General features: G+C 39.2%; 1 protein-coding gene across 1 annotated transcript in view; it reads left to right on the top strand.

The window, feature by feature from the left end:
• ASMT (acetylserotonin O-methyltransferase) overlaps positions 1–6,443 on the top strand; it is a 31,244-nt gene extending 24,801 nt beyond the window's left edge. The window contains exons 6-8 of the mRNA XM_075196492.1: positions 1,838–1,978; positions 3,328–3,450; positions 6,148–6,443. Of these exons, the coding sequence (XP_075052593.1) occupies positions 1,838–1,978; positions 3,328–3,450; positions 6,148–6,359 (476 nt within the window). The 3' untranslated portion in view covers positions 6,360–6,443. The remainder of the gene's footprint in view (positions 1–1,837; positions 1,979–3,327; positions 3,451–6,147) is intronic.
• The last annotated feature ends 8,427 nt before the right edge of the window (positions 6,444–14,870 follow it).

The following is a 14,870-nucleotide window of genomic DNA, read 5'->3' as shown; positions in this document are numbered from 1 at the left end:
GGATGAATACCAGATGTATCTCAAAACAAGCACAATTTTAATAGCAGCATATTAACTCTGCATCACAGTAAAATAAATGCCCGTACATAAAAACAATTAAAAACAGGTTTAACTGTTCTCTAGCACATTCGCAGATGACTAGGGTTCCAGCCGGCGACACCCCAAACATCCAACAGTGGTCACAGGTTACAGATATAGACAAACTCTTTTTCCTTGAAAAAGTCTTATCTATAAGACGAAATGCGTCAGGGAGTTTGTCTATATCTGTATCCTGTGACCACTGTTGGATGTTTGGGGTGTCGCCAGCTGGAACCCTAGTCATCTGCGAGTGTGCTAGAGAACAGATAAGCCTGTTTTTAATTGTTTTTATGTACGGGCATTTATTTTACTGTGATGCAGAGTTAATATGCTGCTATTAAAATTGTGCTTGTTTTAAGATACATCTGGTATCCATCCTTTATGGTATCACACTATTGTGGCTATATTTGAGTCTGCAGATTCCTGCCAGCTATCCTGATCATATTTGGAAGAATCATTCGTTATCCAGGCTCGTTGTGAGTTCCCAGTACTCCTATATGGTGTTTTCAGAGCGGTTTCCATAATTTTGGCTTAGATGAATTGAATATCTGGTATGGGAATTACTGATCTGTGAAGAGTTTTTTTACACTGTTAATCATTTGTAATACACTATGTGTGGCGCCTGCTGTCTTTTGTATTTCATCTACTAGGTATGACACCTGCAGACAGGTGTTGAACGATTGGGGAACTACCTATTACATATAAGTATTTGTATATCTATTTACATTTTTGATTGTCACTCTTATTCACTGCACTTTAATAAGCGCTTTGTAGCTTAAAGATTTCTTGGGTGTCATATATATATATATATATATATATATATATATATATATATATCTAACTATATATATATATATATATATGTATATATATATATATATATATATATATATATATATATATATATAGGTAAAACCCTTACTGGTTGCTTTGCATCGCCATTCTCTTGGGGTGCACGGAGAAGGATTTGGGCAGAGCTAGGATGTGCCCTTCAATCTGCGGTGCGGCAAAATCCTTTACCACCACTGTGTCTTTTTGCACTGGGCTGCATTAAATATATTAACCAAATATCACATATATATGTTAGCACATAGAGTTATATTTTTCTTTATTCTTGTAAAACTCTTAATGTAATTGAACTTTGCATTTGATTTAAATTGGCAAAAATACTTTACTTTGGTTATATTTTGTTATTATTTCCTGATTTTATGCTGTAGTAGGCAGTATCTTATTTCTTAAAGAATGCATTTTTTTTGTGACATTGGGGTTATTAATGTTACAAAGCCAAGATCACTCTCTAGGCAACCATAACAACAGTGATGCCCACAGCTTTTTGGCAGTTGGCATATTCTAGCTAATTAAATGTTCATTGATCTGCCACTAACGGTTTAATGTTGAATATCCCATAATGAAAGTATCCTCCTTTTAATAATCGGAAAGTCTGTATTGCAATATTTGCTCACTCTCTCTACCAGTTAGATTACTTTATATCCCTTTTCATTTATGTCAATAGCTGTAGATTTGACATTGTGAAACATTTTGCATTACAGCTATTTGCTGATCATACCCACTAAAATATGTTCTGTATTTATGACATAACTGATGCTCTCCCTTTAAAGGCTAAAATACCAAAGACATTTCAGCCAAAGTTAACAGAAAAGTGTTTTCGGTTTCTTTTTTTGGTTGACAAGTAAAAAATGTATGGTAACATTCTTGGTAATTTTACTGCATTTTACAGAAAAATCAATCTCTATTATAGGATGTTCTGGAGCTCTTGCAAAGCAATATGTATCTACATATAATGGATGTACAGTCACTATTATGGACCTGCCAAAAGTGATACAAACAGCTAAAAAGTATTTTGTAACAGATAAGGATCAACATATATCTTTCCTTGAAGGTACATAATATTTTATTGGTTATAAGAGGTAAAAAAACAATAGCACAAACCCTGGTTTACTAAAACATCTGCAGTTTTCACATAGTACATTCATTTTAAATGACTGAATGATCTGTGTGTTTTTCATTTGTAAACTCTTTATTTATATGAATGTTGTAGTTAACATTTTTTTTTTAAGTTAAAGTAGCATGATTGATAATATCAACAGAAATATTTTAACTGGACTTCAGTTTCACAAAACAAAAGGAAAACGATATCAAGGTTTTAATTTTGGAAACTGAATATAGTCATCATTGTTTAGTTTATTATTTAATATGTCATTTACTGTCCCAAGCCGCAACACTAGTCATGACGGCTCCTCTGTCTTTGTTTCCGACCGCATCCTGGGTGTCGCCAGGGCAACTTGGACGCTATCAATTTCTGCTTTTATAATGGATAAAACATTGGCATCATATACCTTCTCCAAGAACCTTTTAGTTAAAAAGAAGCCTCCTTCCTTCTTGATATACACTATTGAGAGCACATTTCTTTTTAGCTTGTTAAAGACAACTCTTTGGAATAAAACTTAGCTGTGATGTTTTGTGCCTGCTTTTTGCATTTAAATAAGTGTTAGAGTCAACTACCTTAAAGTGGGTACTAAAATTCAATTGAGAGGAAGCAATTTTGACTGAAAGGTCCAAAAATGCAGCTGAGTGTGATTAAAGACGAGATTGAATTGAATTTAGACAATGGATAAAATAACTTCTGGACCAGATAAACATTAGATCATCTGTGTAGTGCTTTCATTTATGTATAGAGCTATGAAAGGGGTTGCTGGTCCAAATTTAAAAATATTCCCAAACTCCCATTAGCAAGTTAGTTAAACTAGGAGCCACTGAGGTTCCTATAGCGACTTCTAACACTAACAGTAGACGGATATTAGACTCACTGAGTGAAGTGACAGCTGATTGGATCGCTACATTCATCCAATCAGGAGCCAAGTGTCACTGCAGTTAGTGCATTAGATCCCTGCTCTCTTGTAGCTGAATAGCAGTAGTGCTTAATACAAGTAAAGGAGACAGCTGCATCAGATGGCTGGGGCCCCTAGAGAACATGGTTTAAACCTCCCTCCAATGATTTTAAAGAATTAGTACCTTCACTTGTTACAGTCTCAAAGTGGCAATGAAACAAATTCTAAGTAGTCCTGTCACTGGAATATATTGTACTATGACTTTTTAAAGTATGACCTGTTCGGTAGTAATCCATTTGTTATGTTTAGTCATTATTTCATTTTGACATACATTATTAAATGATTTCTGTTTTTCTGCTTGTTTGAAATAATAATTCCCTTTGCTTTTCTTTCAACAAAGGTGATTTTTTTAATGACCCAATTCCTGAAGCAGACCTATTTATTATGGCCAGGATTATTCATGACTGGACAGAAGATAAGTGTATTCAACTGCTGAATAAAATTTACCAATCCTGTAGACCTGGTGAGTTCATATTCTCTAGAAAAGTGACAATTCATGAAGCCTTCTTTAACTATTTCATTAAATAGAGCAATGATGAATGATTCCAGCTGTAATATATCATACAGTACATGCTGCATTACTTGTCAAGACCACATAGCTATGATATAACAAAAAGGACTGTTTTTGGAGCATAGCAAATATTCCCTTATTTTGCTTATGTCCATTTCCCCTTTTATACAGGTTTAAGCTGGTCTATACCATACTTGCCAACTCTCCCGGAATGTCCGGGAGACTCCCACATTTTGGGGGAGTCTCCTGGACTCCTGGAGGAGTATGGCAAAATCCCGCATTTACAGAAATAGGGCCACAATACCGCGATTCAGAATCGCGGCATTTGGCCCTGCCCCCAACTGTAAAATGATGCGTTTGTGTCATTGCGTCACGGGGGGCGGGTCCAAAATGACGCGATTTCGGAGCCCCGCCCCCCGCACGCCCACCTCCTCCACTGAATCTCCCGGAAAGCAATGGGAGAAAGTCGGCAAGTATGGTCTATACTGAGAAGACCTTGTGATTGCAGCTCTATTCGCTCCCTTGTTCCATCTTATCGAGCCTCTGGGACAAGCAGATGTCTGTTAGACTCAGGCCACCGCTCTTACAGTGCCCCTAGTTTAGAGCATGTGAAAGGCATTATTATTATTTATTTATTCATAAGGCCTCACAGGTTCCATAGCATTGGATACAGAAGCAAGTAAAAAATAGATGAGGTAATACACATAAGTAGCACAGATGAGTGTGAGTACAATAGGTAGATAGGACGCTGCCCGTGATAGCTTGCATAAGGGCATAGCTAGAACTTTCTGGGTTCAGGTTTATGAGGCCCATAATAGTCAAACCCACGACTATGATATCTGCTCAATCCCCAGTCAGAACCCAAATGGGCAGAGTACTAGCTGCATTAGTATTATTATTATCTTTTATTTATAAAACGCTGACATATTATGCTGCACTATTGAGGGGATCATGACATAAACAAGTTGCATTCCATGACTTCATACAGAAGGTAAAGATGGTCCTGCCCAAGATATATAGGAATGACTTTATAAATATGGTAGCGGAATAAAATTTTTAACTGTTGCTATTATAAGGCAGTAGTATTATCCTCCAAAACTAATAAAGCGTTATTGGTGACTGGCATTTCAGTGCAGTTAACGGTGGTGGGGTAGAATTAGAACAATCAGCTGCTGGCAGCCGTAACTGTCCTTCACCATCTATCTTAGCGGAATCTCCTTCTTCTGGGTCCGGACTAAGCTTTTGCTTTTGTGCTGCACTTGTGGTTATCCGTAAGCTGGGGTGTCTGTATGCCTGGTGTTCTCTAGTGTGACACTTGCTGCTACAAATAGAGCCAGGACAGTAGCATTTTCAGTAGCAGCTGCTGCTGCCACCAAGCAGGTAGTGGTGATCACCAAAGGAGCAACGGAGATGGCAACAGCAATAACAGTTGATTTCACTGAGCCCAAATGTAGTAGCAATCCAGCACATTATCTACACATTCATTTTTTCCTCTTTATTTTCCAAGCAGGATAACTGTTTGGAAACATTTTTTTATGTATCCATATCACATATCTTTCTCTGGGACAGTGTCCCCTGTGTTATCGGGCATCATAGTATGGCTATAGTTACACATTGGTATTCCTGTAAACATTTTGAAGATTGAGTGAAACGGGGTATATGTCATGGTTTAAAATAATTTTATGAAACTAGAAAAGGGAAACATCATCATTTATTTATATAGGGCCACTGATTCCGCAGCGCTGTACAGAGAACTCATTCACATCAGTCCCTGCCCCATTAGAGCTTACAGTATAAATTCCCTAACAGACATACACAGACAGAGAAAGACTAGGTCAATTTTGATAGCAGCCAATTAGTATGTTTTTGGAGTCTGGGAGGAAACCAGAGCACCCGGAGGAAACCCACACAAACAAGGGAGAACATACAAACTCTACACAGATAAGGCCATGGTCGGGAATTGAACTCATGACCCCAGCACTGTGAGGCAGAAGTGGCAACCACTTAGCTACCGTGCTGCCCCTAACATCTTGAAAGTATATTTTTGCAGTTTTCATCTGTTTTACAGTAGATAACACCCATGCAAAAAACATATTTTCTCAATAATGGTATTAAAGGATACCTATCTGTCTTGAAAATACAGTATACAATTTTGCTTGGGTACAGTAAAATAAATAGTTATTCCAGGTAAAACTGATGTAGTGTGGAAATCGGTGGAGTCAGCTGACAAATTTAGCACAAATAACACCTATACCACCTCACTCACTATTATGTTTATTAGATGGATTCACAACCATCTTTTCCCTTTGGTTATTCTTCAATTAATTATTTCTATACTATCAGTGTGTCACCAGGAGTAACATATGTCATAAATCAACAAGAGAGGTTTTGTACCCTATGAACACTTCCCTTGAAAAAAGAAAAACTAAATCCCACTTCTTCAAAAACAATTGATTTTGTGTGAAGGGACTGTGGATTTCAGCACCGAGAATGGAAGATAATCTCTGATTAGCATTTGTATTTATATATACAGGGGATAATTAATTTAAATGGTCTTTCAATTTCTGTAATGCATCTAATATAAGTATATTTTCAGTTATCATGTTTCCAATACTTCTCACCTGTCTGTTTCCTCTGTGATATGTGAAGGAGGTGGAGTGCTACTGGTTGAAGCTCTTTTAAATGAAGACCGAAGTGGCCCTCTGACTTCCCAGCTGTACTCGCTGAACATGTTAGTCCAGACAGAAGGCAAAGAACGGACGCCATCTGAATACACCAAGCTCCTAACAGACTCTGGCTTCAGGGACATTCAAGTGAATGCAACTGGAAAGATATATGATGCAATACTTGGAAGAAAATAAGTGGATGAATATAGTTTGTTACTAATGAGATATTTATTGCATGAATACTGCATGCATATTAGTGCTAATAAAATTTTATTCCATGTTTTATTTTTGGACTAAGACATATTTGACATGGTGTGTTACTGTTATGATAATAAGATAGACTGCAGTACAAACTGTCTTTGTGGTGTATGAAGACATTAGTTCCAGACGTCTAAAACAATCATCCACTAGATGTCGCCAGAGTTTTGTTTTATACCGTACATAGTAATTCAGACAGAAATAGATAGATATCATTATAAAAGGAATAATAAAACATTATAAACATTACATTATAAAATGTATAATACTCTCACTATGAAGTAGAGTGCTAGTTATTATTTGTTTTCATTCATTTCAGACTCAGAAATGTAATATTTTGCAGATATGCAATAAGTTCCAGTTATCAGTAATGCTGTCAAAAATAATGAGTAATATTAACATACAATATATAACCTACAATATGCCCTTATATAACTTGCATACTGCTGCTGTCAGTATACTGCTGTTTCTTATTCCTGTGCAGTTTAGTCAAATCTGTGTTCCAATCAAATTTATAAGGAATTTCGGGAATATTTTGGAAAAACATGAATTTTAAAGTGTTGTGTGGTCAGCATATCTACATGAAAAAAGTTTAATATTCATACACTCATAATACAAGTGAACGGACTCATGACCAATTCCCAATCTATTGGTCACAAAATCTAGAGTACAATTTCCCATCATTCTTTATATGAGCTGAAAATGTTCCGCTTTAAGATCCTCCTCTTATTCCTTTCATGAAGATGGTTACACCGGTGCTAAAAAGGGATGTATCTGATTTCTGATTATCTTCAGATGTCTCATAACATTCAGGCGTTATCTACTCATAACCCTGTGTGTGCCATGAAATCACACCCTACACTTTTACGCTACCAACAGCCCAAGACATATTATTATTATTATTATTATTGGTCATTACCAGTGGTCAAAGTCAGGAGCAAACGCAGGATTTGTAGAGGGGGGTTTCCACACCACGCCGCCAGTGGGCGTGACCAGCATACATGGGGGTTTGGCTATAATTTTAGACAGTGCTTGGCTGCTCTTCAACTTTTCCTATCCCCATAATATACATGGGCAATGCTGCGTGCACTACTGTTAGGTGCACGCAGCTCACCCTTTTGAAGCAGAGCTGTGTGAAGCGGGGGCAGGGTCCAGCCACCTCAGTTATACAGTGCCCCTGGCTTGGAGGGGGGTTTCCAGGCACTAGGAACCCCCCCCCTAGGTTTGCCTATGAAAGTGGGGGTGTATACGGTGGTGTGCCATACCAGCACTTCTCCTTCTGCCTTCATTGCAAAACTATAAAATTCCATTCACTTACATTGCCATTTCATGTTTTAGAACGCCACTTCTAAACTTCCATACCAATACTTCTAAATTTCCTGTTTGACCATTGATTACTATACTTTATTTATAAAACATCAACATAGTACACATTGAGGGGGTTATAATAGTAAAATGCTGTACAATGACATGAAGCAAATGAGCTTAGAATCTAAATGTTGTAGGGAAGTGTGGATCTATATATACAAATAGACGTGTTGGAGCCAGGCAAGAGCTGGACTCATGCATATTTTGACATGTCTTGGCCATCCCATAAGTACAACCCATGAAGCCACACCCCACTCTTCTAGTCCTCTAATAGTGAACTTGGATTCCTTAGCACACCTTCATATTTTTAGTGGACTCAGGTGGGTTTTATACACCATCTGTAGCATGACACAATGAGTTGTGCATTCTGATATGCCTCTTCCAGCAGGGCTATCACACTCATCCATTAGTTGACTGAATATTACTCTAAAAAAGTCATCTGGCACCTATTCAACATTCAGAGTTGTTTAAATCTATTGTTTTGCCTATTCTCCATCTGAATTAAAGACACTTGACCACACTAGTACCTGTTTGAGTGCTTTAAATAGCAGGAGCTGCACATATGAAATTGTTATTAGTTGAACAGTTACCTACATGGTAAACACATGAGGAAACGCCAACATATTACTACTTAACTTGCCACTCAGTATATGTACTGTATATATAATCAATACGTTTGCCACGTGAAGGATTAATTCTGGCAATACAGTTGCAGGCTGAATGCATAAACAGAGAGCTAAAGGAAATGGGAAATACAGACAGAATAGAGTATGGTTTCAGCAGTTAATAAGATAAAGATATGTTTGCATACTTGCAATTGGGAACATCTGTTTGGTGAGCCTGAAAAAAATTGAGACAGGAGAGAGGGGGACAGGGTTTAAATGGCTAAAACCAATGGTAGAATTGGGTTGGTATACGGTGGTATGCTATACCACCACTTCTCCTACTGCTTTCATTGTAAAACTTAAATTCCTTTCACTTACATTACCATTACATTTTTTATACTGCCACTATATTTCCACTTTGACTACTGTATACAACCACAGTTCCCATTCATAAAATGATATCTCAACAACAATTTTTACAGGATCTAAAAACTCAAAGATTTTAGGGTTTATTTTGCCTTTAAGGCTTATTTAATAATGTGGTGCAAATAGCACAAATGTGTTGTAACACAGAACAATTAATCACATACTAGCATTGCTCTGTCTAGTACAAATTACACTTGTGAAATCGATTGCCACCTTGTAAAAGCTTTTATGTCATGCTTGTTACATTGTCTTCAAAAATTGTAGTAATTACTGAAATGGTGTTTTTTAAAACTTAAACTTAGGCGATTATAATACTTTTAATCATAATGTGTAATGTTTATGCTTTTGTTATCATGTTATGTTTAAAGTGATTTTGTTTAACAAATTATACCATCATCTCAAATGACACTGGAAATGTAATTCCAAATTGAAAAGTTTCTTTATCTCAAAGAAATATGACAGTAATGGCATTAAAGACTTATGACTCATTGCGTTATATGACAAGTCCTATTATTGTTATAAAACATGTCATTAGTTGATGCACATTTATTGTGCTATGAAAAGGTCAAAATATGAGTTTTTTTCTACTACTTATTATTAACAATCTTTCTGCCCGTTTCATGGTTGGAAAATCTGATTAGCTAAGAAACACAATTACCATGGATCATGTACTTTGTAACATAAGATACAATGCTCACCATGCTACCATTACATACAGCAAATAATCACCCCAAATTTTCAAAACCTCTGATATTTAAATATCAGCTAACATGCTGGGAAATTTTCTCTTAGGCTGTGTCCACACAGCTTATTTGAAGCTCATCTTCATTAAATACACTATTTCTAAAAATCCATTTATAAAACTGCCAGATTCCAGAAGGAAAAATTCTGCCAGCACCATATCTGCACTTACTGGCTACAGGAACAAAATGCAAGTATATTATTTCTAAAAGGAAAAAACATATGGATATAACCCAAGGGTCTTTCAGAAGAGCGCGTTCAGAGCATTTTCTCATAACGCACGAGACATGATAAAGTGCTCATAAAATTCTGCATTCACAAGGATCACGTGGATAGCAGTAGGGAACTTGAGTTAGACCTAAGTGCTGAAAACAGTGCTTGCCCAGTTCTCCAACATTTTGGCTTCAGCTCAGTTTTACACTGATAATTGTGTGAACACCAGGGTCATTAAGGAGCGTAAATGCCAATATGTGTCATATTTTGTGCAAAATCCCACTGCACATGCCCAGAATCGGAGCATAAGCCATTGAATGCAGCAAAGTTCAATTCATCTTCGAGCGCAAAGAACACTTACTACAGCCTATGATTTGAGGGGCGGAATGGGGAAGGGAGGGGGCGTATACACGTAGCCGAAGTACAGTTCAAGTGCTCCCGCTAAAGGTCAAGTGTACGTGATGGATAATACAGGTGGGCGCTATCATGTCATCTAAACAGCCTGCTTACTGAAAAGAGGTAGGTGAAACTTTTACATTAGCATCTCAGTAGGAACAAAGCACGGCATATGTGTTATACATAAATATATGTCACATATATGTTAATTTATGCAAATGCCCTTTGTCCTTATTGTTCACTGTGGCACAAATAGAAATACACCTAATGAATTCTCATCTTGCATTATTTCAAATGTTTAGACATAGAAGTATTCATTGTACAGTGCAGGTATGTGTTTTACATTGATTGAAGAGCTGCCTTATGTTATGCATATTGCATATAGTTATTTTTTGTATTTTTTTGCAAATGCAAAAAAGTGAAAAGTTAGTATATTTCTATGGGCAAAGCTTTGTTAGCTGGAAGTATGTATTCTCTATAAAATTTAGACCCCAAATTCTATGCATGAAGCAATTTTTCCCCATTATTGCCATCCAGGAGTGCAAGGGGCTGAAGTTGCTGGCAGAAGGACGATGACATTGATCCTGGTCCTCCAGATTCGCACAATTCTTTGTCATTCAAGGCATATGTGATTTCAAGTTACTTTTTAAAAATGTAAGGATTACAATAAATGTATAAAGAAACAAGAAAGTAAGTTTTGGTTTCAAAATATTTAGTCCTCAAAATAGGATACTTTGTGACACCAAAAAACCCAAAACATAACATTCAATTAGTCTTTCGCCCTTGCTTGCCCCCTGACCCAATATTCTCTGTGCTACTTGATCTTAACTGCCTACAGTCAATTGAGCAGCGGGTGGCACAGGTGCAGTAGGCATAACAGGGGCAGAAGGGGCAACAGGTTCTACAGTGGCATGAGGGTCAGTAGGGGCAACAAAGGCAGTAGGGGCAATAGAGGCAGGAGGGGCAACAGAGCTCACAGTGGCAGGAGAGGCAGGAGGAGCAATAGAGACCGGAGGGGCAGATGATGGCAGTGGGGCAGAAGGGTAAACTGGTGGCTGGTAATATTGAGGGTAAACAGGTTGAGGATGATAATGAGGGTAAACAGGTTGGGGATGGTAAGGTAGGTCGAGTGGTTGCATATGGGCAGAAGGGAATAATGTGGCATAGGGGATGTAGTTATAAGGTTGCATATGAGCATAATGGGGACAAGATGACACGATGGAAGGATAGGCATAAGGTGGCATTGGGGAAGGATGGGTTTATAGTGGTGAAGGAGGGGGAAAAATGGTACAGGGGCAAGAGGGGAAGAAAGTGATTATTTTTAAAATGCTCTATTGATAAAAGGCATTGGTCTTGATTTTTCCAATACCTTGCACAACATTTCTGTGTTTGACAATATGGAAAAGTGACCATTTAAAAATGTAGAAGGTGCAATTTTACAAATGTAGTAGGAGGCTAGGTTAGAAATGTATGCAGAGCACGATTGTCACGGAGGAGGTTGCAACACCTGCAAGTATTGGCACAACTACACAAGTAGGCGCGAGTCTAACACGCTGCCGGTATTCACCAGGGACCCCCGCAAGGAAGTTTGGACTTCGCGGCGAACGACGTGCAGGTCGCGGCCCTCCCAGGTAGCTACTTGCGAGATGGAGGGCTATTCGTGGTCGTAGAGGCTGAGTCAGGATCCAGGCGGGCAGATAAGGTACCGAATCAGAAGGCAAAAGAGGAGTCAGCAGGCCGAGGTCAAACCGGAGTATTCGGTGCAGGTCAGAAGGGAGATCCAAGAGCGAGGTCAGAGGAAGCCGGGTCGGTAACAGGAGTCAAAGAGTAATGGAGGTATATATGGAGATATATATGGATATATATATACAATACAGGAACGCTGAAGGCTAGATAACTAGTTGCTCTGGCACCCTAATGGTGTCAGAGCCAGATATATATAGGAAGTGGCTGCTCCTCATTGGTGGGCAGTGATTTGGCGGTCAGTGGTGCTGAGCACCGACAGGAAGCTCCAGAGCGCGTCCTGTTGCTATGGCGATGGGCGCGCATGCGCACCCCATCGCCGGGAGAAGCGTCCCCGTTGCTTAGCAACGGGGCACCCGGCCGGAAGTAGACGCTCGTCCCTGCGTGATGAGGAGGCGCAGGGACGGCGTCTTTTAGTACCCCCCTCCTCACAATCGGGAAGAACATTGGGTCCAGGGTGTCGCTTAAGGAAGGCGGCCAATAGTTTTGGGGCATTCAGATCTTCCTTAAAAACCCAAGATCTCTCCTCCGGGCCGAAGCCCTTCCAGTGTACCAGGTACTGATAGCGTCCACGGACCTTACGTTCAGCAAGGACTTGACTAACCTCATATTCATCGCCCAAAGTCGTGGGAATGGCTTGAGGAGCAGAAGTGATATGATGAAATTTGTTGAGTACCAACGGTTTGAGGAGGGAGATATGGAAGGTGTTGTGAATCTTCAGTGCTGGAGGGAGTTGGAGTCTGACAGTAACTGGATTAATCACTTGAATCACTGAAAAAGGTCCAATAAAGCGAGGTGCAAGTTTCATGGAGTGAACCCGTAGTTTCAGGTTCTGAGTGGACAACCACACTTTATACCCAACCTGGAGAACCGGCACCAGTCTTCTATGGTGGTCAGTAGAAGACTTGTACTGACGTCCGGATCTTAGAAGATTTTGTTTCGTGGCAGTCCATAGTTTAGCCATATCTTGAGTCATGGCATGGGCGGCAGGAACCGCAGAGGGAGGGGAGGAAAACGTGGGAAGAATAGGGTGGGTCCCATACACAGTGAAGAAAGGAGAATATGGTCGTTGTGTGCAAATTCGGCCCAAGGCAGCAGAAGACTCCAATTGAACTGGTTGTGTGAGGAAAAGCAACGTAGAAATAATTCTAAGTCTTGGTTTACTCGCTCCGTCTGGCCGTTGGTCTGTGGGTGATAGCCAGAGGAGAATTTAAGACCAATACCTAGATCCTTGCAAAAGGCTCTCCAGAAGTGAGAAACAATTTGGACGCCACGGTCAGAGATTATCTCCTGAGGACAACCGTGGAGGCAAAAGATCTCTTTAATAAAGATTTGTGCTAGCTTAGATGCGGTTGGAAGACCCTTTAGTGGAACGAAATGGGCCATCTTGGAGAATCTGTCCACAGTGACCCAAATAGTGTTGTAGCCATTGCTGGTTGGCAAATCAGTGATGAAATCCATCGATATGCCATGGAAGATCAGGAATGGGGAGAGGTTGTAACAGTCCAGCTGGAAGTTGTCTAGGTACTTTATTCTGAATACAAGTAGTGCATGAGGCTACGAACTCCCGAACATCTGTACGGACAGTGGGCCACCAATAATGTCGAGAAAGCAGTGAGAGAGTCTTCTCTGTACCGGCATGACCAGCGAAATTTGAGGCATGTGCCCAACGGAGTGCCCTCAAGCGTAGGTGTGGCTCCAGAAAGAAACAACTGGCTGGAGGTATACGAGTGATAGCCACAAAACATGAAGGTTCTAAGACTGGTGGAGGTTCTACTGAGGGTGGAGTGTCAGAGGTGTCAAAAGAACAAGAAAGAGCATCGGCCTTGGAATTCAGGGACCCAGCACGGTAGGTGAGTTTTAGATTAAACCGGGCAAAAAATGAGGACCATCTGGCTTGACGAGGGTTTAGACACCGGGTATCCCGAAGGTAGATGAGGTTCTTGTGATCGGTAAGACCCATAACCGGGTAGAGAGCACCCTCCAGATGATGACTTTCACTCTTCCATTTGTAATGAAAACCTCAGTTTTATTACTTTAGCTTATCTTTATGATGTATTCCTCCTCCCCCTGTACAAATTGCTTGATGTAATATCTCTTAAATGTTGTGCCCTTTTCACAGTCATTCATTTGTAAACATGCCTGGTGAAGGGGCCTCTGTGCTCTGAAAGCTAGCAAATATAAAAATGTGTTTTGGTTAGCCAATAAAGGTATCACTCCTATAATACTTTTGTCTTTTTTGACTTAAAAGTATTCAACATCACATAGATTTTTCTGGCTGACACGGTTCTGCAATAAAAAGTATTTTTTTTAATTTGCAACACATTCTAATAAAAACAGTCAAATGTGTGGTAGGGACATGTTACAAAGACAGTCTCTATGTCTCCTCACTGTCGTGATTAGTTTTAGACATGAATGAGAGTAGTAACTATTGTAATAATAGATTGCAGATAAAATTTATTCTATACTGACTATAGAGACCTAAAAAATAAATGATCACCGAAGGTCCCTATACATTAAAAGCATTAATTCTTTAAAGGAAAAAAAAGGAATGAACCTTGTGTACTATAAATACAATGGATCAGCTGTGACATTACAGTCTGTCACCTGTCAAATAAGCTTACTTCCAGTTACCCGATTACAGCACACATTGCCTTTGATTGAAAGAGACAGATAAAAACACAAAATGAGACAGATAAAACATTGATAAATATTTACTACTTGATTCTGTTTTATACAAAAAGTGTAATGAAAATTAGTTTTCCACTAAGTGTGGACTGTGTTTCTTAGAGATGAGACAGAAAAGGGCAAATAAAAATAGTGCTCATTGATATTATAAATCTGTGCTTTTCAACCTCTCAGAGAAGGTGGGCTATACATAGTGTAGGGCTTGATACCTCGGCTTTCCCCAGCCATCCTATGTTTTTGTCTTCCCCGGTGATGGTGGCAGAAATTC

This window comes from Mixophyes fleayi, chromosome 2, assembly GCF_038048845.1.
Source record: "Mixophyes fleayi isolate aMixFle1 chromosome 2, aMixFle1.hap1, whole genome shotgun sequence".
NCBI classification, from domain to species: Eukaryota; Metazoa; Chordata; class Amphibia; order Anura; family Limnodynastidae; genus Mixophyes; species Mixophyes fleayi.
Note: the sequence above shows the minus strand (reverse complement) of the source record. Positions and strands in the feature narration are given on the sequence as shown.